A 27508-nucleotide genomic window follows, 5' to 3' on the forward strand; every position below is an offset into this window, starting at 1 on the left:
AGCCATTTAAACTTTCTAGGTCCCAGAATTAGAAACAAAATTTTATTTGCTCTTTCTATTCATTTAACATACATTTCTTGAGTGTTTACTGTATGAAACAGAGATACCAGAGTAAGACAACGTGAGGTGTTAGAGATACCAAAGGGAACAAGACACGGTCACTGCCCTTATGGAGGTTACAATCTATTGTAAAGAACAAACATATGTAAACATCACAATTTGCAATTATTTTGTTATTTAGATGCTATAAATACAATAGTAGTAAATTGAGAAAATTTATTTTGAGACTGTAATCGTGAGACAAGGAGATAGCTATGCAAAAAGCTGAGGAAGAATATACTGGTCTATAGTCAGATGCATTATCCATTCTGTCACTGGCCCATGCCCAAGGAAGAATATTCTAAGTAGAGTGAACAGTATGTTCAAAAATGCTGAGCTGGCCGGGCACGGTGGCTCAAGCCTGTAATCCCAGCACTTTGGGAGGCCGAGGCGAGTGGATCACGAGGTCAAGAGATCGAGACCATCCCGGTCAACATGGTGAAACCCCGTCTCTACTAAAAATACTAAAAATTAGCTGGGCATGGTGGTGTGTGCCTGTAATCCCAGCTACTCAGGAGGCTGAGGCAGGAGAATTTCCTGAACCCAGGAGGCGGAGGTTGCGGTGAGCCGAGATCGTGCCATTGCACTCCAGCCTGGGCAACAAGAGCGAAACTCCGTCTCAGAAAAAAAAATTGCTGAGCTGAGGAGATGCTTGGCACATTTAAGAAACCGAAGAAAGGAGTCATATGTTGAGATTGTTTTGAATGAGCACAGAGTACCATAAAAGGAAATTAGAGATTTTTGTGAAATGGAAGTTTGCATTTTGTTCTCTAAGAGTAGTGGGAAGTTACTAATGAGGTTTGAAAGGCAAATAGGGACATGTTCTTTCACCAGATCATTCTGTCATTTATGATACTTAAGTATCATAAATGATACTAAGTTTATCATTGAAGTTTTTCCCTTTCCATATAAGCATGAACAGAATTTGACTGAAATTAGTCATTACCTAGAGGAAAAATTGCATACTGTATCATTTTGTGTATAATTATACATGGAACTGATAAAAGAACTCAACACATAAGATAACTGACATTGTTTCTCAAAGTGTGATGTAGCACAATTTGCACCAAAGTCACAATCTTATTAAAAATGCTAATTGCTGCTTATGAATCAGAGTTTCTCTGTTGGAGCCCGGGAATAGGCTTTGTAACACATATGTCAGGTGATTCTCAGGCATAATCAAGTTTGAGAATCATTTGTATTATACATCTGGTCCTACATAGCACTTACCATTATTGAAATTTTACATTTAATGTTTGGCTATTTTAATATCACTGTCCCTCACTAGACTATAAACACAAATACAGAAACCATTTTGGTTTTGCTCACAATTTTATTTTCAATACTCTTACCTAGTATATAGAAAAGTCAAAATTGGTTAGCTATGTGAATGGATAAATGAATGAACAAACATTAAAATGGATAGATGGCTCTGGATTTGCCTCATTTTGGTAAAAATTCTTTAAATATAACGGTGGACTGCAAGCATTAGTCTTAGGAAGTAAAAGTTTGCAAATAAAAAGAACCAAACAGAAGAGAGAAATAAGTCAATCTTTTATACCAAAAATAGAGCTTCATTGCTGGGGATGGGAGTTGGGAAGGAGTAGAGATCAGTGGGGATACACTGAGGCTTACAAGTCTTTAAATTTTAATCACAACCTTAAATGAACATTGAATACTTCTAAGCAATCCTACTATATTCCTCCAGGAGGCTTATTTCCTATCAAGAGAGTTGTTGCAACCAGGGTATGTCATCTGTTAGTGACATAAGCTAGAAGGAAATTTTAAGATAGAAATTCCTATACCATGAGCTGTTAAGTATTCTGGAGGCTAATATTGAAAGGGGATATCTAGAGAGGAATGAGGTGACACCTGAGAGACATAGAAGCCATACCCTTCGTGATGGCTTTATGAGACATGCTGTCCTCCTGTACTTAGAATGTTACTAGATACATGAATTACCAAATCTACTCCCCATTGGATTAAGAAAACAAAAAATGCATATTCTAGTTGGCTGTTTGGTTGTTTTCCACTATGTTTCCAGCTTAGTTGATTACAAGCAGTAGGTTATAATACATTGATTTTGTTTCTACATCTCAAATTTATGGTGTTAGCTTTTTAAAAAATAAAAATATCTTTAAATTAGTACATGCTTTATATGATCTGAGGGATAATGAAACATAATTATGTAAAATAACATTTACATTGTACCTGTAACTTTGATGTCTTTGATGCAATCATAAATGTGTGGATTTTATTTGTTAGGGCCTATTGGTAGTGTTAATTATATACAGACTAAAACACTATATATGTATTTATATATGTATTTTTTTTTTCCTTCTGGGGGATTGCTTTCTTTTAGATGATGGATTTAGAAGAGGTAATACCCCTGGATTGCTGTCGCCTTGTTAAATATGATGAGTTTCATGATTATCTGGAACGATCATATGAAGGAGAAGAAGACACACCAATGGGACTTCTACTAGGTGGTGTCAAGTCAACATACATGTTTGATCTGCTGTTGGAGACAAGAAAGCCTGATCAGGTTTTCCAGTCTTACAAACCTGGAGGTATCTGAAAACTCCAATTTTATACTATTTTGAGATGTACTGTATTTAAAATTTTCATGAGAGGTTTTTTTATTATAGAAATGAACATAATTTAAATTTTTTATATGGTATTAAAATGTAGAATAATTTTTACAGGTTGAGAAGTACTCAGCAACAGCTTGGAATTAAGTTCTAGATTACTTGCAAATAATTTTATACGTAATTTTAAAAACAACAATGAAAAGCAACAAAACTTCTAGCTTACAGTCTTCAGTGTGATTTTTCTCCAGTATGCAGTACTGAATCATTTTGGATGCAAAAAAGTTATCAGCTGCTCTCTTAGGAAGATCCGTGTTTCTCTTTCTTTCTTTCTCTTTATGGAGCTCTTGGTCCAAAAAAGTGTATTTTCGTAAAGTCTCAAGAGGTAGAAGCTGTTTAGAATTTCTTTGAAAGGGTGGATTTATTATCACTGTCAGCATTTAAAGTTTTTCTTTATCCTCTCTACTTTTACAGGTCTCAGGGACTTCAGCTTTTCTTTCTTCATTAAATATATCACATTCACTCAGCACGTTGAGTTTTTTGTTGTTTTTTTTTTTTCTTTGAGACTGCTTAGGAAAACCAAAACATCATGCCCCTAGTTTTTCCAGAGACAGTTTTGTAGGGGCTCAGTCAGGGTGGTGGGAAAAATTGCAAAATAGACACAAACCTTCTAGGAAGGCGGGAAGGTTTCTTCAAAAGCCTCGGGAAGGAATGAGCTGAAGGCAGCAGTTCTTACCCATGGGCAGTTAGGCAGAAGTAGGTCCAAAGGAATGTGGGGTTTATCTAAGGAGCTTGTTTACGCATGTGATCCTAAGATCTACCGTTCAACACCCTCAGGCGCATGACTGGTCTCTACTCTAGGGGTCAACAATGTTATTACCCACAAATGGTGTTTGCTTTAGGCCTTGGAACCTGGCCTTCAATCATTATCCACAAGTGTGTTGACTCAAAGCCTCTGTCATTAAATCTATACTGTATAAATGCCTGGAGTGCCAGCTAGTCAGGGCTGCAGCTGCTGACTCTTCATAGCACCTTCCTCAACCTCTGTAAGCTGTCTGGACCCTCAACCCAATCTTTCACTAGATACCTGTATCTTAGTGCATTTGTTCATCTGTCACTGGGTCAGGGTCTGCTGCTCAGACCCAGCACAGTTTTCTTAAAGACAGTTACATGGTCTGTTTTGTGTCCAGAGTTTTCTGTAATTACCATATGCAAATTATAACAAATAGGAGGAAAGCAAGAAAATGTTTAAATAATTTTACAAAATTCTTACTGTTGTGCTTGACCCTAACTCCTTTGCATCACTGGTTAGAATTCAGACTTAAGTCCTCTGTGTTGTTTTTCTAAATGTTGAACTTACAAAACCTTATTCTGCCCTTTTACAATGATATTCCTTTATGGATCCTGTATATCTCCTTTTTAAATGAAGGCATCTCTTTACAGACTAGTTAAGATGAAATATTCTTTCAAGGAGCCTACATCTCTTAAGTGGGAAAATTTCATTTCTGAAAACCTTATGGTGCCTGCTTCAGTTAAGACTCTACCTTACCTATAAAAAGTCCCTTAAGGACATTTTCTTGCTTTTTTTTTTTTTTTTTTTTTTGAGCTAGACAGGAAATAGAATGATTAGGGTGTAACATGAGTCAGCAGTAATACCACTTATTTGAAAGAGAACTCTAAATGGGAGTGCAGATTGTAAGACTTGTAAAGTAGTCTTTATTCATTAATAATCTAGATCTTAGCAGAGTATTTTGTTAGATTTAGATAACAACATGGGAAAAAAAAATAAGGATTGACATAAAACATGAATTTAAAACAGATACATAGTAACTACATGTTAAATATAGTGTTTGAAGATTAAGAATTTAGTTATCTAAGCATAACCTGAAAACAGAAGAGAAGAAAATGGGATTCAGTTTTAATAAAAGGATTTAAGTGAGGAAACAGATACATAATCACAACAGTTTTTGTGTGGAATTTTCCTTGGGATATAGAAAATATTATTTTGAGAATAGGAAGTTTTTGATGATGAACAAGGTTTTGAGTGGCTTAATGAGGCATTTACTCAAAAGCAAGTGTGAGAGTTGTGTGGCCTTTAATACTTGTTTTGCAGTATTTGGTGATTTATATTTATTCAATGTTGTTTTGGTCTGTACTTGGAAGTTTGGATTTGTCATCTATTTGAAACACATTAATAATGCATCACTTATGTGAAATACATTAAAAAATAACCTTCAATTATGTGTTTATATCTGCAAATGTGACAGAAGTGATGGTGAAAGTTCACGTTGTTGATCTAAAAGCAGAATCTGTAGCTGCTCCAATAACTGTTCGTGCTTACTTAAATCAGACGGTTACAGAGTTCAAACAACTGATTTCAAAGGTAAGTTTTAAAAGGGGTTAGTAAATATATTTTTGAGTGCCTGTTACATACAAGACACTGTGTAATAGTTGTGAATAAGATACAGGCTCTACCTCCAGGAGCTAATATTTGTAGTTAGGAGACATCTGTGGTTAAAAGAAACATTGAACAGGAAGTAAGAAAATGTGGGGCAAGTACATATAACAACTTGTATGTGTTGGCTGGATTATCGTAAAATACAGAATTGGAAATATTAGTACAGTTTATTTAGTGAAGAGCTTTAAACAGTAAACATGAAAGTTTGGGCTCCTTTTTGGTGTAGGCAATAAGAAGTCGTTTTTTTGTTGGTGGTGGTGTTTTTAAGTGCAGCAATGCAGCACTTAGTGTCTGGTGACACTAGACTAGTGTTCCACATGCCTTGAGAGAGAGTCAGGAATGGAGAGGAGGAAGCTGTTGAAATAATTCAAGTGCAGGTATATGACGGGAAATGAGAGAACACAAGATTCCAAGAGGGATAGAATCTGCAGGACTTGTAATTATTAAATGTTGGGGTAAAGCAGATGCACCCGTGACCTAAGCCAGAGGTTTCAAACTTGGGTAACCAGAAAAGTAGGATTGCATTAATAGAAAAAAGGAGGAAGGTGAGCATGTAGATGACAGGGAACGTGATGAATTAAATACTGGCGCCATTATATGAGCTAATGATAAAGAACATAGGCTCATTCAGATTCCTTGAGCTGGAAAAATACAACAATGAAAACATTCAAGTTTGGGCTGGGGGGTCAAAAGGATTAGTCCATACCAGACAAACGATTATCATCCTTTCAAGGGTCGTGTACGCCTCAGAACCTTGAACATACAAACAGGCAAAATTTTTCAGGGTTCTCAAACCACAGGTTAAGATCCCCTCGTGTAGTGGAAATTGTTCCATAATTGCAAATCGAGTTCAGGTTTCAGTCATTCATCCTATGGTAGTTTTGTCTTTCATCTCATTAGCTGGGGTTTTAAATACCTGTTTAACAGGGTTGTAGTGAGCATTAATGAAAAATAAATAAATGCTCTGTGGAAAAAAATTGTAAGATGTTACGTAAGAGTTGGTGGTTATTATTATGCTGTTTAAAAAAGTCTGTATTTTGACTTATATTTACATGACTTCTAACAATTTTGCTAAATTAATAACCAGGAAACAAATCATTTTTGTGAAATTATATTTTATGATTAAATTGCTTATAAATGCATACTATGTTGGTATGATACACTGTGTATTACATTTTTGAAATTTGAATGCTAAATGTAGAAAAAGTCAGTTTAGTGAGCACTGAGGCATAATACAAAAGAAAGAGACACAATAGTTTCTTCCCCAAGAAGTTAATAATCTTGAGAAAAACATGTCTAAGGCCGAGCATGGTGGCTCATGCCTGTAATACCAGCAGGTTGGAAGGCCGAGGTGGGCGGGTCATTTGAGGTCAGGAGTTCGAGAGCAGCCTGGCCAACACAGTGAAACCCCATCTCTACTAAAAATACAAAAATTAGCCGGGCGTGGTGGCCCATGCCTGTAGTCCCAGCTCCTGGAGGCTGAAGCAGGATAACTGCTTGAACCCAGGAAGTGGAGGTTGCAGTGAGCCGAGGCTGTGCTACCACAGTCTTGCCTGGGCAATAGAGCAAGACTGAATCTCAAAAAAAAAAAAAAAAAAAGCAAAGAAAGACAGCGGAGGTTGCAGTGAGCCGAGAAAATTATGTCTATAGAGAATAAAGGCAGTCACAAAACATCATGTAAACAAATACAGTGTTTTAAAGTATAATCAGACTGCTTAAGAATTAGGTATTTATAACTAATAACCTAAGTCGTATTGAAAATAAATTATGTTCTTTAAAATGGAGGTAATTTTTACCTGCTTTCATGTGAGATTTATGAAATGACTCCAAAAATTAAAGATGTGGACTTAGAGAGTAACTTAAAATTTTACCTACTAATCTTCTCATTTCACGCAAAGGAAAATTGCTTATTGCTTTAATAAAAGTATAACAGCCATTCACAGAGTATAGAAGGGCCTGTCAAAAGCCAAGAAGTTTAACATTTAAATATCACTGTCAAAAAGTCAAGTTATTCAGTTTCTTTGGAATCAGATCACTCATTTACTTGGCAAATTTGAGAGGAATAGAGTTTCTAGGACAAAATCCTTACCTTTAAAATAGTTTCAGAGCATACATTTATAAGTGGTATTTTGTTCTCCTGATTTGCAGCATGATTTCTGGCTATAACTAATTTTTCCCTTTCATTATTCAAAAATTTTAAAACCTCTACTAAAATTATTTTTCTCTCTGCTGCTTTTAAGAAGAATTCAGCAGTGTCTTGCTTTCTAAGTCAAGCAGAATTATTTTTGAAAGAGTACTTTTTATTAAATTGCTTTTATTATAGGCCATCCATTTACCTGCTGAAACAATGAGAATTGTGCTGGAACGCTGCTATAATGATTTGCGTCTTCTCGGTGTCCCCAGTAAAACCCTGAAAGCTGAAGGATTTTTTAGAAGTAACAAGGTATGTCACTTATTTTTTTATCACTATTTTCTATGCTGGTAATAGTAAATAAAATTAGTTCAGTATTATAAGCCTGGCCTCCACAGCTTTTCAACATCTGTCTGAAACTTAACTTAAAATTTCAGGTTTTCCTAATAATTACCTTCCTTTGTAGTCATGTCAGATCAGGCTCCTTTGTGTCCTGTCAATCAGTCTTACCAGTTCTCTTCTTTGCCTTTGTTCATGTACACTCCCACCTAGAGTGTTCCTCCTCTCCCTGCATTTTTTTTTTTTCAATCTCTAGATTAGTCCTACCTCTTTGGTGAAACCTTCATAACCATTTCTACCCACAGTGATTATGTCCCCTTTTTTTGTTGTTGTTCACTTCATGTTGAGGGTCAGAGGCATACCTGGTATAGGAAAAATTACCATCTTGAGTTTACTCACCATTATTCCCTTTGCCTACTCATTTTTCTCTATTGGAAAGGAGAAAGTTCGTGTTAATCCTCTTCTTTTATCTTGATATTATTATGTGTTTCATCATTTATCATTTTTCATGTGTCTATCACTTTTTCTAGTCTCATTTATCTTAGTACAGTCTAGTCTTTTATCTCATTTAACTTTTTTAGTATTATTATATTAAGCCCAATATGTAATTTTTATTCACCTATGCTTCTAAAACTTTTGTGTTGTGGGAGAGGGGGTGTATGTGTATATGTAAAACATCAAAATCTCTAATCCCCTCCAATACTACTTTAGGGTAATAAGTACAGGAAGGATCTAACTTTTTTTTGCCTTAAGTGGTTAGCCTACTGGTTTCAGTTTGTAACATTTACTGAATAGGATAATGATAGTGTTATCCTTTTATGCAAAAGCCAACATGCTATTTATTATCCCCAAATTTGTGCCAAAAATGAATTTCATATTTTAAAAAAGATGTATTATGGAAAATTTCAAACATAAAAGTAGAGAGAATAGGGAAAATAGAGTGACCCCCCCCCCCACCACCACATTCCCATCACTCAGCTTCTACAGTTACTGTCTCTTGTTTTATCTATATTTTAACCACCTGCTTCCCCCAGATTATTTGATAAACTTCTCAGGATCATATCATTTCATCTATAGATAATAGGAATATATATCTCTAAAAGAAGAGAACTCTTTAAAAAAATGAAATTTACATTATGTACCTAAAAAATACCTTAATAGCAGTTAGTATCTTAGTCAGTGTTCAGATTTCTCTGATTATCTTAGAAAATTTTTTTCTGTAAATTTTCCTGTGTCTTTTTCATTTGCTTTCTTGCAGTTTATTTGTTACAAAACCAGGTTATTTGCCCATTAAATTTTTCCGTAATCTGGATTTTGGTGTTACATTAACAAAGTGTCTTTACACATGTTCCTATGTCATAATTCAGGCTAAAAACTTGGTTTTTCTAAAGGTGAAAGATTTATACAATCTAAAGAAAAACCAGATTATTAATTTCCTAAAGAGAAGGATGATACAACAACTTTCTGAAATTGGACATCCCAGTAAACACGGTGTTTGTGTATATGTGTATGTCCATGTCCTCTATCTTTGTGTAGCTTTATGGCTAGTTACAAAGACATTTGAGCCTAATACTTATTTTATTCAGTCTCCAAAACAGTACAGTGTCCTTCAAAAACTTTATCATCACATTTTATAACATAACTGTGTATTGTCTTGTATTGATGCAATATGATGATGATGATGAATGAGAATGTCACTGAAATTAATATATAATAAAACTCTGACTTACTATGTAGGTGTTTGTTGAAAGTTCCGAGACTTTGGATTACCAGATGGCCTTTGCAGACTCTCACTTATGGAAACTCCTGGATCGGCATGCAAATACAATCAGATTATTTGTTTTGCTGCCTGAACAATCCCCAGGATCTTATTCCAAAAGGACAGCATACCAGAAAGCTGGAGGTGATTCTGGTAATGTGGATGATGATTGTGAAAGAGTCAAAGGACCTGTAGGAAGCCTAAAGTCTGTGGAAGCTATTCTAGAAGAAAGCACTGAAAAACTCAAAAGCTTGTCACTGCAGCAACAGCAGGATGGAGATAATGGGGACAGCAGTAAAAGTACTGAGACAAGTGACTTTGAAAACATTGAATCACCTCTCAATGAGAGGGACTCTTCAGCATCAGTGGATAACAGAGAACTTGAACAGCATATTCAGACTTCTGATCCAGAAAATTTTCAGTCTGAGGAACGATCAGACTCAGATGTGAATAATGACAGGAGTACAAGTTCAGTGGACAGTGATATTCTTAGCTCCAGTCATAGCAGTGATACTTTGTGCAATGCAGACAATGCTCAGATCCCTTTGGCTAATGGACTTGACTCTCACAGTATCACAAGTAGTAGAAGAACTAAAGCAAATGAAGGGAAAAAAGAGACATGGGATACGGCAGAAGAAGACTCTGGAACTGATAGTGAATATGATGAGAGTGGCAAGAGTAGGGGAGAAATGCAGTACATGTATTTCAAAGCAGAACCCTATGCTGCAGATGAAGGTTCTGGGGAAGGACATAAATGTATGTACTTCAAAAGAAAAAAGGTCCTTTAAACAGCGTCAGTTTTTCTGTCAGTTTATTTAAATTTTCAGTTAAGTGTTAGGTACTTATTTCTAAGATCATCTGTAACTTTCTGGATTATAAGATTATTCTCTATTGACTTTCGTTTTTGATGCAGTTATAATGAACACTGTTCTTAGACCTGTGCAATAAATTAGATGTTAATTATGTCAGAACTCTGACATAAGAAGTAAAAAAATAATATTCAATATTAGGAAAGAATTACACAGTTACTAAGTAAAAAATTCAGGAATATATTAAAAAGTAAGTAATATGTTTTTAAAAAGCTCAGACTCTTAGAAAATTTGATATTCAATGCCCAGAAACTTTTTATTTCTACATGCTCTTGTCTCCATTTTCCAATGCAAACAATTCCCTTGCTGCACCCCCTTAAAAGTTCATAATTAACTGGGAAAGTCAGAGTAAGAAAAAGCGCTCTTAAAATTTTTTTCTGTTACTTTGAAGTAACTCCAAAGCAAGGAGTTACTAGAAATTCCAATCCATAATCTCAGAAAAATGGAAGAGATCTGAGAGTTCGGGCATTTGGCATAAGTAGTAACACCAAAAACATTCCAGCATTATATGAGACTTAAAAGAACCTTTATAGACCCTTAGACGGCCAGCCAAATAATTAGCAAGACAACCAGATTTAAGATACAAAATCTTTCTTCAATTATAAAAGAGAAGTAGCTGAAAAAGTAAATACTTTGCATTAGTTCTAACAAAGCAAATATTAATACTACTCTTTATATTTTTATATTTTAGTTTTCAGAATGCTTATGTGTTCCTAAAGCTTCTCCAAACTTCATAAAGCAAACATTAGTATCCTTATTTGACAGATAAGAAAACCAAAGCTCATAGAGGATGAATGACTTGCCCAAAAGTGGATGTGTAGCTAGTAAGTGGGGCCATTACTAGAACTGAAGGCATCTAATTGTTCCTTTTACCTTTGGAAAAGAGCCCCACTCTTTGTTCATCCATTCATCCATCCATCCAAGTAATATTTTCTAAATCCCTCAGGCCCTGTGTAGCTGTTAGAAGTAGAGACGACTGAGATGCAGCCTTTTGTTTCATCTCAGGAGGAGGAGGTGCACAGTCACCCACTCTAAAAGTTAAGTGCTGTGATGCTTATAGTCTCAAAATTCTATCTGCTAAAAGGAAGTCATAGAAATTATGAAATAATACAAGTATTTAAATTTGTGTTTTTAACTAGTTGGGTTAAATAACACTGAAATCATATGACATTCATACATATATCTTGCAGAAACTCAAGTGTGAAAATGAGGATTGGCTGGACAAAATGGAGAAAGGAAAATCGTATTACAATAATGCTTTAAATTTCTATGGAGCATTTACCTCATAAGACTCATTAGCTTACATTGGATCAGTATGCAAATACAATCTTAATTCTCTTAACAGCTGTGTGAAACTGATACTATTAGACTGTTTTCATTGATGAAGAAACTAGTCGAACAGATTAGGTAATTTGCCTGTGGTCACACAGCTCACGCTGCTAGGATGAGACTCAGATATTAGGAGCCACCACCCCATAGCTGCCGCCACTGTTTTTTCCTTGCATGTTAGTAAAGGAAAAGTAGTAGTAACTAGTCTGCTTTTTTACCATACTCAACCCGTCGAGGGCATTAGAAAAATTAAAAGTAGTTCCACCTTAGTAAAAAGTTGGAAATTTCTTTTAGGTGGTCTGTTTTAGGATGATGTGCTAGAAATTTGACTGGATGATAGTCTGAACCTTAGGAAGAATTCAGTGGGAATACTTAGAATTGTAGTTTGAAAAGTCTCAATTCCATCTTAGAACAGTTAATAAAATCTTTAAAAAGGAGATTGTTGGCCATTTTAATATATTTGAAAATTTGTACTAGGCTTATTTACTTCATTGAAGGAGTAAATGAAATACTATTTTCATTGAAATAGTAAACATGGTGAAGAAGAGAAACCATTCACTCTAACTTATGTATTTGGGCCTTTAGAAGCCCCAGAAAAAAGCCAGTTTGAAAAGAAAATGTGACTCTGGAAAATGCCTTCTCATTTGTAAAAAACTGCTTTGGAGATAGGGAAGTACGGATAGCAGCCAGCAGCCAGGTTTTTCTTGAGTGTACTAAGACTGATTCATTGCAGCTCCTCAGTCATCTGAAAGTACATCCCTGGGAAAACGTGGATGATGAGTAATAATATACTTTCTTCAGAGTGATAAAATGGCTTGAAAGAAAGAACAGGTAGACAATGAATTTGATATTTGAAGAATGATGCATTATGCACAGTATAGGCACTTCACTCAGGCAGTAATCAAACTGTCCTTAAAATGATGGTCCTTGAGATAGCAGTTATTATCCAAGAGTTGTTTCAGAGAATAATTACAGATCATTCTCTGAGAACCCTGTCCTTTTAGGACCTCGTTATAGTTATTGGCTTGGCACTTGGGTATAAACAGGAAAGCCAAGGTTAAATAAAGATGGTAGCGCATTTGCACTGAAATTTCTCCGTACAATTTTGGTTACCATCTCACTTAAGAAATACCTAAGGGCCAGTTACAGTGGCTCACACCTGTAATTCCTGCACTTTGGGAGGCCAAGGTGGGAGGACTGCTTGAGCCCAGGAGTTAAGAGACCAGCCTGAGCAACATAGTAAGGCCCCATTTCTACAAAAAAATTTTGTTTAATTAGCCCGTAGTCACATGCCCGTAGTTCCAGGTACTTAGGAGGCTGAGGTGGAAGGATCACTTGAGCCTAGAGGGGAGAGGCTGCAGTGAGCTATGATCATTTGCCTGCACTCCAGCCTGGCCGAGAGTGAGGCCCTGTCTCATTAAAAAAAAAAAAAAAAAAAGAAGAAAGGAAAAAGAATAAAAGAAGAAATACATAAGAGAAAGGACAGAAAAAGGAAAATCATAAATATATTTTAAGATTGTTCTGTGAAGACATGACTCTTCAGTCTGAAGAGATAGGAAAAATGATACAATGGTAATCTCTATAAAGTAATTACAGCCAATAAATTAACACTCTTTACTAAAGCTATCCTAAACATTTTACATGTATTGACCTCAGAAAACAACTTTGAGGTTTATAAATACTGTTATCTCCATTTTATAGCAAAGGTAATTGAAGTACAGAGAAGTTAAGAAGTCAGAGTCACACATCTGATTATATGAAGAGGAGCCAGGAATTCATTCAGTACAGGCCATCAAATTCTAGAATCAGTCGATTGTAATCACCACATTAAACTATATCAATAACAAACAAACGTTTTTGTCTTCCTGTGAAATGACAACTACTAGAGGTTAGGAAAGAAACCAAAATATCCATAAAAGCTTGCATTTGAGTAATGCTTTAGAAAAGACTTTTACTACATTTGTCACAACAGTGTTACATGTTATGATCATATGGCAAAACTGAGGCTGAGGGAGATTGGATAACCTGCCTGCAGCCATTTATCAGAGTAAAGTGACAAAACTGAAACCTAGCCATAGGCTTTCAAATTCTAATCAAGTAATTTTTGGATGACACTGTTCTGTTAAGAAATTTAGTACCTTTATCGGATAGCATAGACAGAAGCTTGTTTGCCATAAGCTGGATTATTGACATAGAAGGGCACTCCTTATAGATTAAAAAGTGACATTTTAAACAAATTAATAGAAATACTGCCTCAAAACTCAAAAGGTAGATAATAAAGTTCATCATCCTCTTCATATTTTCTTCTAATTTGTACTTGTCACATTTTCTATTGATGAACCTATATTTTATAGCCAGGAAAGCAGTGAACATTATTTTATTTGAAAAAATCCTCTGAGAAAAATTCAACCTAAGCGTTGATATGACATGGAAATGTAAACCAGGAGTGTTTTAGGGTCTCATCCTTTACCTTCCAAGTAGCTTTCACAGAAAAACAAGCCCTAACATGGAGGGAGCCCTAGAGCCAGGGAGGTCCAGCAGCCTGAGGCAGCATGGCAGCACTGCCTTATTAGTAGAGTGTCTGGTTTCTGCTTTTTACTGCAATATGAAGACCACAGTAGAAGCATTCCAGATGTGTCCTCATGAGTGGCTTATAAAATTAGGGACAAAAGATTAAATTAATAAGCATTAGAGAAAAATGAAGCTCATCAGAGATAATCCTATTACAGAACAAGAGAGCTTAAATTTAAGCCTGAAAGAGGTGAGAGTTTCTGATCCATTTAAATACAGTTCTTGTTACAGCCCAACCATATGATAAATCAGACATCTTAGTATGCTAATCGTGACATTTTTTCTAGTGAAAATCTGAAAATTAGATAATATTACTAACAATTTTTGAGGCAGTTACTTTGTATTGGCACTGCGCCAAAAGCATGATAAATGAATTACCTCACTGAATTCACATTGCATCACTCAGGTGGGCACTATTATCATCTCCATTTTTCTGGTAAAGAAAATGGAGGTACAAAGGCTGGTGACTGGTGCCGTGTCCCATATAGTAAGTAAGCAGAGGAGGTGGGATTGGAACCACTAGAGTTTACACTATTACTGTGTAGAGCTAGAAATGTATATATTTTAAAAGAATTCCTAGAAGCTTGTTTTTGAGTTTGACAACCTAAACAAGCACTTAAATAGCTCAGAACAATTTAAGCTGTCAGATAATACTTATCAGAGACTCTGTGTCCATGTGTTTTCTCCGTTCAGTGTGATATATTAGCTAAAGTAACTGAAAAAGGGCACTTTTTCCTGCAACACTGTAATAAAAAGTATATGATCTGTTTTATTTATACGCAGAGGTTTCTTTTACATTTTTGTTCCTGCTTTGTTTTTTTCCTTTGTGCCTGTGTGCTTAGGGTTGATGGTGCATGTTGATAAAAGAATTACTCTGGCAGCTTTCAAACAACACCTAGAACCCTTTGTTGGAGTTTTATCCTCTCACTTCAAGGTCTTTCGAGTGTATGCCAGCAATCAAGAGTTTGAGAGCGTCCGGCTGAATGAGACACTTTCATCATTTTCTGATGACAATAAGGTTGATTAAAATAATCTTCAAGTAGTTAGAGTCTATTTTGAATGATAGATTTGAGAACAGCTTTTACTACTTCCAAGTAAGGTGAAGTAGATACACTAGAAGAAGCTTTTTTTTAATGTTTAATGGTAATTTGGGGGGTTTTTTGTTGTTTTTCTTCACTCATCTAACAAACATTTGTAAAATGTTAACTGTGTGTCAGTTACTGTTCTAGGTGCTGGGGATTCAGAGGTAAAAGTTACACCTGTTCTCAGAGAGCCTATAATCTAGAGAATTTTGGAAGGTTTAAAAATGGGATGAGAATGGGTTGTTTATTCTGCTGAGACAGCATATCTAAAAAAATGTTTTTAACTTATAGATTACAATTCGACTGGGGAGAGCACTTAAAAAAGGAGAATACAGAGTTAAAGTGTACCAGCTTTTGGTCAATGAACAAGAGGTAAGTAATACGCTTAAGAACAATATAAGGTTACTTTTTACAGTTACTGAAAACATACATTGTAGAGATTTTATTCCTAGTCATTTTCTTTTTCTGAAGCGGAGGTCAGCACATTTTTTCTGAGCCTTGTTGTAGTTTAGCAGGCCATACTGCCTCTGTTGCAGTTACTCACTCCTGCTGTTGTAGCACAAGGAGCCATAGACAATAATTAACCAATGAGAATAGCTGTGTCTCAACATTTTATTAACAAAAGCAGGCAGCAGTGAACTTGGCCCTCAGACCACTGTTTGTCATCCCTCTGCTCTAAAGTGTTGCTACAAATGCTGAAATGAGACAGCATTTTCCTGCTTTTAAAAAGAATTTTGTGTGTGTTTGTGTGTGCTTGCTTTCTGGAAATTATCATGTAATCCTACAGGTAAGTAACAGTTGAAAGTCATTTTATTACGTAACAAGCATTTATATAGTATCTACTGTGTGCTTTAAGTGCTTGCAAATATTAACTCATTTAATCCTCATCAAATAACTATGATACAAGCATTATTTCTTATTCCCATTCTATAGATAAAGAAACTGAGGCACAAAGAAGTTAAGTATCTTGGTCAAAGTCACAATGCTTGTAAATGGTGTGAGTTAATGATATAAACAGGCTGTGTTTTTAAAGGAATCATCAGTGAACCATTTTAGTCCCTGTGGTATACTAGCCTTACCACAAACACCAGAAAGAAAAAGGCAAAGATTATATTTTTCAGAATGTTAAAGCATCCTTCTGTTATAACATTGTTAGAGAACTAGACAAATATGAAAACCATAAATTTACCATAAATTTTATCTCACACGTGTTACTTCTCTTAATGTGACCCATTGCAGTCATTTTAACTTACATATTTCATCTGAGTTTGTGGAAACTATGTATCTTTTAAGATAATTGTTTAATATATTTGGAGAATTAGTATGCATTTCCCTCATTTTAGTCCATAAAAGTAGTTCTTTTTGCTTTGAAAATTGTAACTATTAGAAGAAGGGAATGTGTTATCTTATTTGATCTTTACAATGACTCAGTGAAGAAAATGATGTTCCCAGTTTACAGAACTGAGACACAGAGATTTTAAGTAAACTTGGATCAAGATAGCTGAGCCCATAAATAGTGGACCTAAGGTTTCAAAACAGTAAGATTGGCCAGGCATGGTGGCTCACACCTGTAATCCCAACACTTTGGGAAGCCAAGGTGAGTGGATCACCTGAGGTCAATATGACGAAACCCCATCTCTACTAAAAATACAAAAAAATTGGCCGAGTGTGCTGGTGGGCACCTGTAATCCCAGCTACTTGGGAGGCTGAGGCTGGAGAATTGCTTGAACCCAGGAGGCAGAGGTTGCAGTGAGCAGTGAGCTGAGTTCCTGCCATTGCATTCCAGCCTGGGTGACAGAGTGAGACAAAAGAAAATGAAAAACAGGAAGATAGACTCTGAAACTCAGGCCTTTAGTTGCAAATAAAATGTTTTTATAATTTTTATTTTAATGTATTTAATTAACATGTAATTCAAGCTCTGATAGTTTATGTTTACATTTCTAGCCATGCAAGTTTCTGCTAGATGCTGTGTTTGCTAAAGGAATGACTGTCCGGCAATCAAAAGAGGAATTAATTCCTCAGCTCAGGGAGCAGTGTGGTTTAGAGCTCAGTATTGACAGGTAAAGTAAAATTCATGTCATCAGCAATTTAAAGAAAGACTGTGTGGTCAGTTAAAATGGACTGGTATGATTTTCTAAAACGAGGAGAATTAAAATTTCCTGTACTATTCAGAATTTTAGTACAACAGATTAGTTTAATAGGACTAAGCAAGAGTATTACAATTTTGTTTGGATTTCCTACAGAGGATTCTAAGTTTGAATTACTGGGAGCATTTTTTTATTTCCCCAAATTTTAACAACTCATTATTTGACTTTTGTATTTGAACATAGTTCATTTTTCTTTGGTGTTAGATTAGTGTCAGTCTTTAAATTGAGAGTTTCAAATTATAGTTGTTTTAAATGTCTTATCACATTTGTAGGTTTCGTCTAAGGAAAAAAACATGGAAGAATCCTGGCACTGTCTTTTTGGATTATCATATTTATGAAGAAGATATTAATATTTCCAGCAACTGGGAGGTTTTCCTTGAAGTTCTTGATGGTATTTTTAATATTTTGGAGGGGGTGGGGGGAAGCATCAGTTAGAAATACTTGAGAACTCATAGAAGCTTAAAGTTTTTAATCAAAATAATGAGTTACAAGGAATCTAATATACAATACAGTGTTTTGTATTGTTAAGCATAAAGATATCCTTAGTGTGGATTGATGTGATTCCTACTTACGTCTTATCCCTGGGAGTTTTATTTTCTTCCCTTGTCTTCATGTAAATGCTTAAGTTATTTTTGAGAGAATAATCGGTGTCTTTCAGCTTTCTCCTGTCTTTCTCTGGCTCCCATTTGCCTTTTAAATGTTCTTTTTTTGAATGTTGAGAATATTAATTTCCCCTTAGAAGGAAATTACAAAGTTAGGTCTGTAATACATTTTAAGAAAACTCTGCTAATATTTTCTTAGCCATGTTTGTTATTTAGTTTCTTTATTATTATTATTATTGTGGTGGCTTATTTTGTATTGAGGACATGGTACTGATAATTTATCAGAGACTTTGTTTCCTAAGGCAGGTGGCTTGAACAATAGATTTGTATTGTCTCACAATCTGAGAGCAAGGTATCAACAGAGTTGGTTCCTTCTGAGTGCTGTTGGGGAGAATCTGTTCCATACTCTCTCCTACCTTCTGTGGTTTTGGGCCATCATTGGCAACCTTGGCTTGTAGATGCATCACCCCAGTCTCTGCCTTCATCTTCATATGATGTTCTTTCTGTGGGCTTGTCTGTTTGTATTATTTTTCCTTTTTTCATAAACTACTAGTTCTATTGGATTAGGGCCCACCCTAAAGACCTTATTTTACCTTGAGTACCACTGTAAAGATGCTTTTTCCAAATAAAGTCACATTCTGAGGTACTAGGGATTAGGATTTCAACATGTCTTTTTTGTGGGGGGGGCACAATTCAACCCCTAACAGTGACCTTGAGGAGGTCTAAGTAGCAGACCTATTTGTCACGCCTCCCAGTTTTCCTTGTCAACATGGGTACCTTTAAAGTATTATTTTTTTGGAGGGAGGCTGTGGGGGAAAAGTTGGCTTTTAGAAGATCACATCAAGGTAAATAACTAGTTATATATATATATATATGTATTTTGCTGTTGCTTAGAAAAATTTAAATTTTCCTTTTCGTCTATAAAAAGTAAAATATTGGCTGGACGCGGTGGCTCAAGCCTGTAATCCCAGCACTTTGGGAGGCCGAGGTGGGTGGATCACAAGGTCAAGAGATCGAGACCATCCTGGTCAACATGGTGAAACCCCGTCTCTACTAAATATAGAAAAAATTAGCTGGGCATGGTGGCGTGTGCCTGTAATCCCAGCTACTCAGGAGGCTGAGGCAGGAGAATTGCCTCAACCCAGGAGGCGGAGGTTGCGGTGAGCCGAGATCCCACCATTGCACTCCAGCCTGGGTAACAAGAGCAAAACTCTGTCTCAAAAAAAAAAAAAAGAAAAAGTGAAATATTGTGGATATTTTGTTACAAGATTATACTAGTTTTTAGAGGGCTCAATAATACTAACACCTCGCCATTTCTGATTAATTGACAAGTTAACTTGGGAGGTAAGAAACAACTAGGACGTACATTATCTGCTATGGTGCATAGGCAAGTGCTCCAGATTGTGATTTCTTTGAGTGTCTGGGGTCTTAGGGAATAATCACTGTGTCTGAGTAAGTCAGGAAGAGACCATTAATGACAAGTCACCCTTGCAAGGATTAAGTAGTTATTAGCAGGGATGGATTCGTCTAAAAATAGTACTGGATGATGGGTGCCTGCATCAGTATTATTTCAGTATGTTTTAGCATCAAAGTAGTTGAGTAAGAAATGTCATATGATTAAATCCAAGAGATATTTATTGACTTGTAATTTGCTAGACACTGCTAACCCCTTGTGCTACAAAAATGAGTAAGAACAACTGGTTGCCCTCCAGGTGCTCACAGTCTGTGGAAGAAACAGAGCTCCAAACCTGTCATTCTAAAATAATAGGTACTAAGGGACGGAATCATTAGAAGTTGTTCATGTGTACACCAGAGAGAAAAGTGACACAATGGAAAAGTGAAAATTTTGACGAATCACTAAATTGGGGAATAAATGGAAAGAGAAGGGTTAATAATAGCTTGAGTGAAAAAAGAGGATAAAGTGAAGTTGATTTGATGATGATTTTAGATAAGGATAGTAGCCAATAGAGAAGCAAAGATTGGAAATCCAGAGAAGAGAGTAATTGTTAATGCAGTGTCCAACAGGAGTCAGGAGAGAGTGGAGTTATGAGTACTGGTTAAACGGTAGTTTGCAGAAGAGAGGAATTAACTTCTGAGACTGAAGAGAAGAGAGTAAATACTTCATTCTCAAAAACTCCTTAGGATAATTGTGTTTTTTCTTGTGCCCACTTTTGAAGAATAGCACTTGAAGTAAATCTTTTTGTTTAGTCAGGCACTAAGGGAAAAGTCAAATTATGAACCTTCAGAGAAATAGAATGATGACCTAATCTTGCATATTCTTAGGGGTAGAGAAGATGAAGTCCATGTCACAGCTTGCAGTTTTGTCAAGACGGTGGAAACCTTCAGAGATGAAGTTGGATCCCTTCCAGGAGGTTGTATTGGAAAGCAGTAGTGTTGATGAATTGCGAGAGAAGGTAAGTTCATTGTAAACAAAACATGTATCTCATGTTGTATTAGTATATCACAGTATTTATAAAATATATAACATATGAACAATATATTTTTCCTGTGTTGCATAAGAGAAAACTTAGGAAGCAGTACCAAACACTGGTGCAGCAACCTTTCTTTTTGGTTTCTGTCACACCTTGTGGCATACTCTGGTTGTTTTTTCAGGTTCCTGATTCTTTAAAAATTACTTTGGCTCCAGGCCATTCAGAAGTGGATTCTCACCCAATTTTGTCCTAAGTAGTTAGAAGTAGTTAGAAGTTAATAGAGTAAATTGCTATATGTCTTTAAAAAAAAAAATGGAGTAGAATTGTATAGAGAATCCAGATAAAGGTCTGTTTTGTATTTTAAGATGGGATATCTAAGGATCTCTGGGGAAAGGGTGAACTGGTCAATCCGTGGTACTAGCACAGTGGGCATTTTGAAAAAGATTCATTTCCATACATCACACTAAACACAAAAATAAATTTTAAATGTATTAAGTTTGTATAAAAAATAAAACAGTAAATGTACTAGGTGAAAATATGTAAAATATTAAACCCTAAAAGTATTTTCATATTCCTAGAGAAAAATATTTGTAAGCGTAATACCAAAAGCAAAAAAAAAGAAACTGTAGACCACATAAAAACCTATTCTCTGCACAGCCAAAGAAAAAGGTATTTAAAAACGAACTCATAAACAAAGCTAAAAGACAATAAACTAGGAGGAAATTATTTAAAACATTTATTAAACATGCTGTTCATAATTTATAAAGAGCTACTATCTTAAGAAAAAGATGAACAAATCTAATTTTAAGAAAGACAACATGAATAGGCTGAAACAATAACATTATTGTTCACTTCTTAAATTGCTGAAGATTTAGAAAATCAAAAAATGCCTTGAGTTGTCAAGGTTTAGGGGATACAGACAATACATACCTTTGATGAGTGTATAAATTGATATGATTTTTTTCAGATTCAGTTTATCAATATTTCAGATGTGCAATTAAACATCTAGGAATTCGATCTATAGACGTATTTGCAGGCCAGGTGCCGTGGCTTACTTCTGTAATCTCAGCACTTTGGGAGGTCGAGGTGGGCAGATCACTTGAGGTCAGGAGTTTGAGACCAGCCTGGCCAACATGGTGAAACCCCATCTCTACTAAAAATACAAAAATTAGCCAGGTGTCATGGTGCATGCCTGTAATTTTAGCTACTCGAAAAGCTGAGGCTGGAGAATTACATGAGTCCAGGAGGTGGAGGTTGCAGTGAACCAAGATTGCACCACCACACTCCATTCTGGGTGACAGAGTGAGACTTTGTCTCAAGAAAAAAGAATTTTTTTTTCTTTTGAGACAGAATTTCACTCTTGTTGCCCAGACTGGAATGCAATGGCACGATCTTGGCTCGCTGCAGCCTCCGCCTCTAGGGTTCAAATTCTCCTGCGTTAGCCTCCAGAGTAGCTGGGATTACAGGCGCATGCTACCACACCCAGCTAATTTTTTGTATTTTTAGTAGAGATGGGGTTTCACCATGTGCAAGGATATCATGGAAGTATACAGTAGAGCACTGTAACTGGGAAAACCGGAAAACGGTCTCAGTGTCCATCAACAGGAGATAAAATGGTATACTGTTCAGTTATTGAAGAGAATGTGGTCACTTTGTATCCTATTCCTCTATATGGGAACAGAATTATTATATAGAGATATTAATGTATGTACATGTTTTAGAAATGTGTGGATATAGTTTGTGTATGCATAGGAAAAGATCTGGAAGGAATATATGTATTTGATATTTCTGAGACATGGGATTTGCAGGGTGACCACTTCCTTTTTCTTCTGATTTTTTTATATCAAACATTTTTTAAACCAAGCTATTTCTGTTTGTGGGGTAAAAGAAAACAACTTTTCTAAGCAGATGTCTTTTTTAAATGAACTCAAGTAAAACATTTTATTTTACAGCTTAGTGAAATCAGTGGGATTCCTTTGGAAGATATTGAATTCGCTAAGGTAAAGCCCTGAGGATGTTTGCATCTGTATATTTGTGCATGATAAACACAACCAGTGGCATGATTCATTCATTCACATCTGTGTATTTGTGCAGGATAAACACGGCTAGTGGTGTGATTCATTTGCATTTGTGTATTTGTGCAAGATAAACATGGCTAGTGGCATGATTCATTCATTCATTCTTTTTCTTTTTAGGGTAGAGGAACATTTCCCTGTGATATTTCTGTCCTTGATATTCATCAAGATTTAGACTGGAATCCCAAAGTTTCTACCCTGAATGTCTGGCCTCTTTATATCTGTGACGATGGTGCAGTCATATTTTATAGGTAACATTCACAATGTTTTTGTTGCTTTTAGTAATACATTTTTGGTGTGCATAAATAGCTTACTTTCCATAAATATCTTTACTGTTTTTATGGTATGGAGCTGCACTAACCGACAGAAATACAGTGACAGCTATACATGATTATAGTTTGAAGTTTTCTAATAGCCACATTAAAAACAATAAAAAGAAACAGGTGAAATTAATTTTTAAAGTATTTTTAATCCAATCCAATATATCCAAAATATTATTATAACATGTCAACAATATAAAAAAAAATTTATAAGATATTTTGCGTTTGTTACTTGTACTGAGTCTTAGAAATATTGTATGTCTGTTATATTTCTGGCATATCTCAATATGGACCAGGCATATTTCACAAGCTTGATAGCCACATGTGGCCAATAGCACAGATGTAGAGGAAAAAGAAGAGTCATTGGAGCCTCACAGATCTGGGTTTTCAAAACTAGCTTTCTGATTTACCTAGCTCCTCATCTATAAAATTGCAACAGTGATGTCTACCTTGCAGGATTTTATGAGAATTAGAGCTGTTGCATGTAAAATAACTGGCACGGTGCCTGTTTTAAATAGATGTTCAATAGTGATAGCTGTTACTACTGCTAATAACATGGAGATTATTCTCAGCCATTTTTAGAAGTGAGCAATGTGTTCTTGTGATAAGCACCTTAGAAATCGGGGACATCCTAGAATATAAAATAATACTTCACCAGTAACAATCAGATTTCAATATCTTGCTGAGGAGCAACATAGCATTGAAGCATACATTAATAGAGGCGGAGGGCTCTACTGGCCTAATATGTGATTAATATTTTATATATAGGGATAAAACTGAAGAATTAATGGAATTGACAGATGAGCAAAGAAATGAACTGATGAAAAAAGAAAGCAGTCGACTCCAGAAGACTGGACATCGTGTAACATACTCACCTCGTAAAGAGAAAGCACTAAAAATATATCTGGATGGAGCACCAAATAAAGATCTGACTCAAGACTGAATCTGATAGTGTAGCATTTTCCCTGGGGGAGTTTGGTTTTAATTAGATGGTTCACTACCACTGAGTAGTGCCATTTTGGCTGGACATGGTTGGGGTAACCCGGTGACACCAGCACTGATTGGACTTCCCTACACCAATCAGAAGCTCAGTGCCCAGTGGGCCACTGTTTTGACTTGGAATCATGTTGTGCACTATAGTCAAATGTACTGTAAAGTGAAAAGGGATGTGCAAAAAAATAAAAAAATTTAAAAAAAAGCAAACCTTCTAGGAAATGGGACAGGGGAATGAGTAAGCGTCTTTTATTGCGGATAAATGTGCACATAGCCGCTAGTAAAACTAGCCTCAAACAGGATGCTCTTAGCTTAATAATAAAAGCCGTGCAAAGGCCATGGATGAATGAATTTTCTGTTTATTTCACTGATACACACATTACCTCATTGACAGTTCAGAAGTAAATGCAACGTGTGTTGACTCTTGGAAAGCAGCAAAAAACAGGAGCTAAAGAAAAGAAATTCGTAGAACCAGCCGTAACCCAGTAAGGAATTGTGAAGTTGTGTTTTTATTTTGTTTCATTTATTGCAGAGTATTAATACATTATTCTGGAATATCAAAACGTTTCCCTTAGACCGCTCCCAGCAGGTGGCAGCTCAGATTGCTGCAGTGTTGTAATTATAACTGATTGTACTTAAGTTATGGATGTAGAGAATATGTTTCATTCATTTATTCAGCATGTAAATAAAATTGATCCTGTTGAGTTATCATAATTGCAGTTCAACTATCTCCCATGGTTATTCTTTTCATGTATCATTCATTATGTACATTTGTGTACATTGAGAAGTATAGCAATCTATATAAATGTAATCCTCAGTGAGGTTCCTCAGTGCTAGGTCCCATAGGATTGTCCTTGCCCTTGTTAATGAGGTTTTTCTGTTAAGTGGCTTCAAATTTTTTCTCTTTGTACATCTAGTTTTGAAGATTTACTTCAAGTTTGAATCTTCTAGAATGCTTGTAAGTCCAGTTTTAATTTTTAGAGTCAGTTTGTAGTTACATGTAGTTTAACTTTGGGGAAACATCTTAACATTGTTTTGAATAAACTTGCTAGTGAGGTCAGGTCATGGTACAGACTGATGTAGTCAACATGATTTCATTGCAAAGTTTATTAGAATCAGCAAGTTTTTGCTTTGCTAAATAAACGTACTCAATGAACACAATTCTACATAAATTTTGAAATACCATCTAATTTATAAAAATCAATAAAAAGGTTTTGGTAAAACTTTTTCATGCCAGATGCTGTTTACAACAATGAACATGCCAATAAAACATTTGTTCATTCTGTTGTGTTATTTTAGTCATTAAACTTCTGTGGATGAAGAATCTGGGTTAAGAATAGATTCATCATCTTTAAATAGAATATTTTGTAATGTGTATTGAATATCTCATTTCTATGATAAAGGTATATTTACAGTAAAGTTCTCAAAGAAATGAAAAGATGTGTTAATATCTAACTTTGGGGAATCCTGTCAGTATTTCACATCAGATTTTTACCCTTTTTTTCTTATAAGAAGATAAAATTTTTTCTTATAAGAAAGATAAAATTAGAAAATAGTGTTAGCAGACATGGCTCTGCCATTTGAATATAATTGGTGAGAATTCCATAATGTCTTAAAAGTCTCCTGGAATCCACAATTAAAAAAACAAATCTTTTCTAAGGTATTTTTCTGGCTAATTTTTATTTCAAGAAACTGTAGTATTGAGCTAAATTTGACTGAAGTAATGTTTTGAGTTTGTGTTAGTGGGATTGGTGATGTTCTCAGAAAACTGGAAGCACTTGTGATGAATTGTATTTCAGATCACTTAGATTTTCTGATGTAAGAGGACAGCTATTTGGTTCTGATACAGGCCTGCTTACTTGGGATATAGGGTTAATAAATGGGGTTTCTGCTTTAAAGGACTGACTTGCTATCGCACTGAGGAGGCAGACTTGTAAACAAAATGGGCTTTGGAGTTTGGTCTGATTGGCTTTGGTTTAGTATTCCTATGAGAGTAAATGGTAAAATTCTTCTGATACCCGCTCCTTAGACTGTGCCTTCTGCTCTGTTCTGTTCTGTGTTTAACTGCTGCTTCTAATTGCAGGTGTATTACAGATACAAATAAGAATAAAGAAAATATATTTCATTATAGAAAAGAAAAGTTAAAAGCTTCTTGCTTTTCAGTGCCTGATAGAGTGAAAAGACAATGTTGCACTTTAATGATTTTAATAAAAGCTAATCTCTGTCAGCCTCCCTCTGCTTCAGAGAATCAGGTGAGCACCCATAACCTAACAGGCAGAGCCCCAGCAGTGTAGATCGAGTTCCTTGAGCCCAGGAGCAGTGGAACCTCATGATCTCTTACCTTCTGAGGCTGAGGCAGGCCACATGCAACAAATTGTGACCCTGCTCCCCACAAGTTGTGCAAAGGTTTTGAAGAGCTTTTACCGTGGGGCAGATGAACTTATGTCAATCATGCACACCCTGTGAGAACCAAGTACCTGCGTTTCTAAGGCAGACACTCAAGGTGAGCGGCGCATTCTGGCCAAAGAAACAAAAGCTGTGGTTTCAGGACCATGCCGTGTGTAGCTGGTCGGTACAGGAAGTGTGTGTAAGAAAGAGCAGTGAAAACAGTGTGTGAAGCAGCCTTCACACTAGAGTGTTTGGCCATTGCTTCTAATGTAAGGGAAGATACTTTAAAATTCTGGGAAGCTGTGATGAACCCATGCCCCAGTCAGAAAATAATCAAAGGAAATAGGCATTGGTTGCCAGGCCACAGTTAGGAATTGTATTGTGATACATCTAGAGGCCAAGCGAGCAGGAGAGAGCTACCAACTTACACTGTGGTTTTAAGCTAAACAACCGCTCAGCATCATAGCATTGCAGTGTTGTTACTAAATCTGAAAGTGACCTGTGAATGTATGGAATACAATAAAATCTTTTATTCTGGCTCATTTGCTAGTATTTCCTTTTTGATTGGATACTGTAGTTCTTCCTCTGGATTTTGTTTTGCTCAGCGTCAAGGCCCTAATTTTGCAAATGTAGTCTAAACCACAGTACACGGACTAGAAGATATTCTGAAATAGCAAGTTTTTGTTTGCTAAATAAAACTATTCCGTCAACAATTCTGTGTAATTTTTGAAAAACACCAATATTTTGGTCACTAGTAGTCAAAACCTTATGAGGCCATATGTCCTGAAAGGCAAAACCATGTGTATGTGTGACTTTCCAGGGAGCTGGCAGAACAGTTTTTATGAGGGTTTCAAAGGAGTTCATGGCCCAAATGAAGCTTGTGGCCACCTAGGTTTAGTGTTCATGAAATCGGAAGATGCTCCTTGATTTTAGTTCCTGTGGGGAAGAGGGAGGCTATGATCATTTGGTTAGATACAGATTAATTGTCACAACTTGGCTTTCAGAAACCAGAATACTGCACAAACTCAAGCATGCATTGCATGTGTTACTATTTACAAAAGGGGCAGCCATCAGTAGGTCGAGCTAGGAGGGCAAGAGAGTTGAGAGGAGTGCTCTGCTCCTTCCCCATGACCACACTGCCTCTTTCCACCTCCTTAGCAGCTCGCCAGTACAAGAGGAGAAGTTGATCTCTACTGTGTCAGCTCACCAGGTCAAAAGTTGTCACTGGACCCTATAACCCTCCCTCACAGGTGGGCACCAAGCTTCCCTTCCTTCTGCTTTCCATGTTTCCAACTGGCCCCCTCCTCGACTGTTTTCGCCCTCTTT

At 36.0% G+C, this 27508-nt stretch overlaps 1 protein-coding gene across 4 annotated transcripts in view; it reads left to right on the forward strand.

Moving 5' to 3' along the window:
• The window catches only part of USP47 (ubiquitin specific peptidase 47), a 137566-nt gene extending 110842 nt beyond the window's left edge, over window positions 1-26724 (forward strand). For 3 of the 4 annotated variants that reach the window (XM_010344174.3, XM_010344254.3, XM_003919839.4), the window contains 12 exons: window positions 2462-2669; window positions 4955-5070; window positions 7469-7588; window positions 9353-10130; window positions 14986-15161; window positions 15517-15597; window positions 17170-17285; window positions 17645-17763; window positions 20258-20388; window positions 22359-22406; window positions 22602-22732; window positions 23570-26724. In XM_010344174.3, the coding sequence (XP_010342476.1) occupies window positions 2462-2669; window positions 4955-5070; window positions 7469-7588; window positions 9353-10130; window positions 14986-15161; window positions 15517-15597; window positions 17170-17285; window positions 17645-17763; window positions 20258-20388; window positions 22359-22406; window positions 22602-22732; window positions 23570-23744 (2199 nt within the window). In that variant the 3' untranslated portion in view covers window positions 23745-26724. The remainder of the gene's footprint in view (window positions 1-2461; window positions 2670-4954; window positions 5071-7468; window positions 7589-9352; window positions 10131-14985; window positions 15162-15516; window positions 15598-17169; window positions 17286-17644; window positions 17764-20257; window positions 20389-22358; window positions 22407-22601; window positions 22733-23569) is intronic. The other variant, XM_010344215.3, reaches the window with a different exon arrangement.
• The last annotated feature ends 784 nt before the right edge of the window (window positions 26725-27508 follow it).

Source organism: Saimiri boliviensis, chromosome 6 (assembly GCF_048565385.1).
Source record: "Saimiri boliviensis isolate mSaiBol1 chromosome 6, mSaiBol1.pri, whole genome shotgun sequence".
Classification (NCBI taxonomy): Eukaryota; Metazoa; Chordata; class Mammalia; order Primates; family Cebidae; genus Saimiri; species Saimiri boliviensis.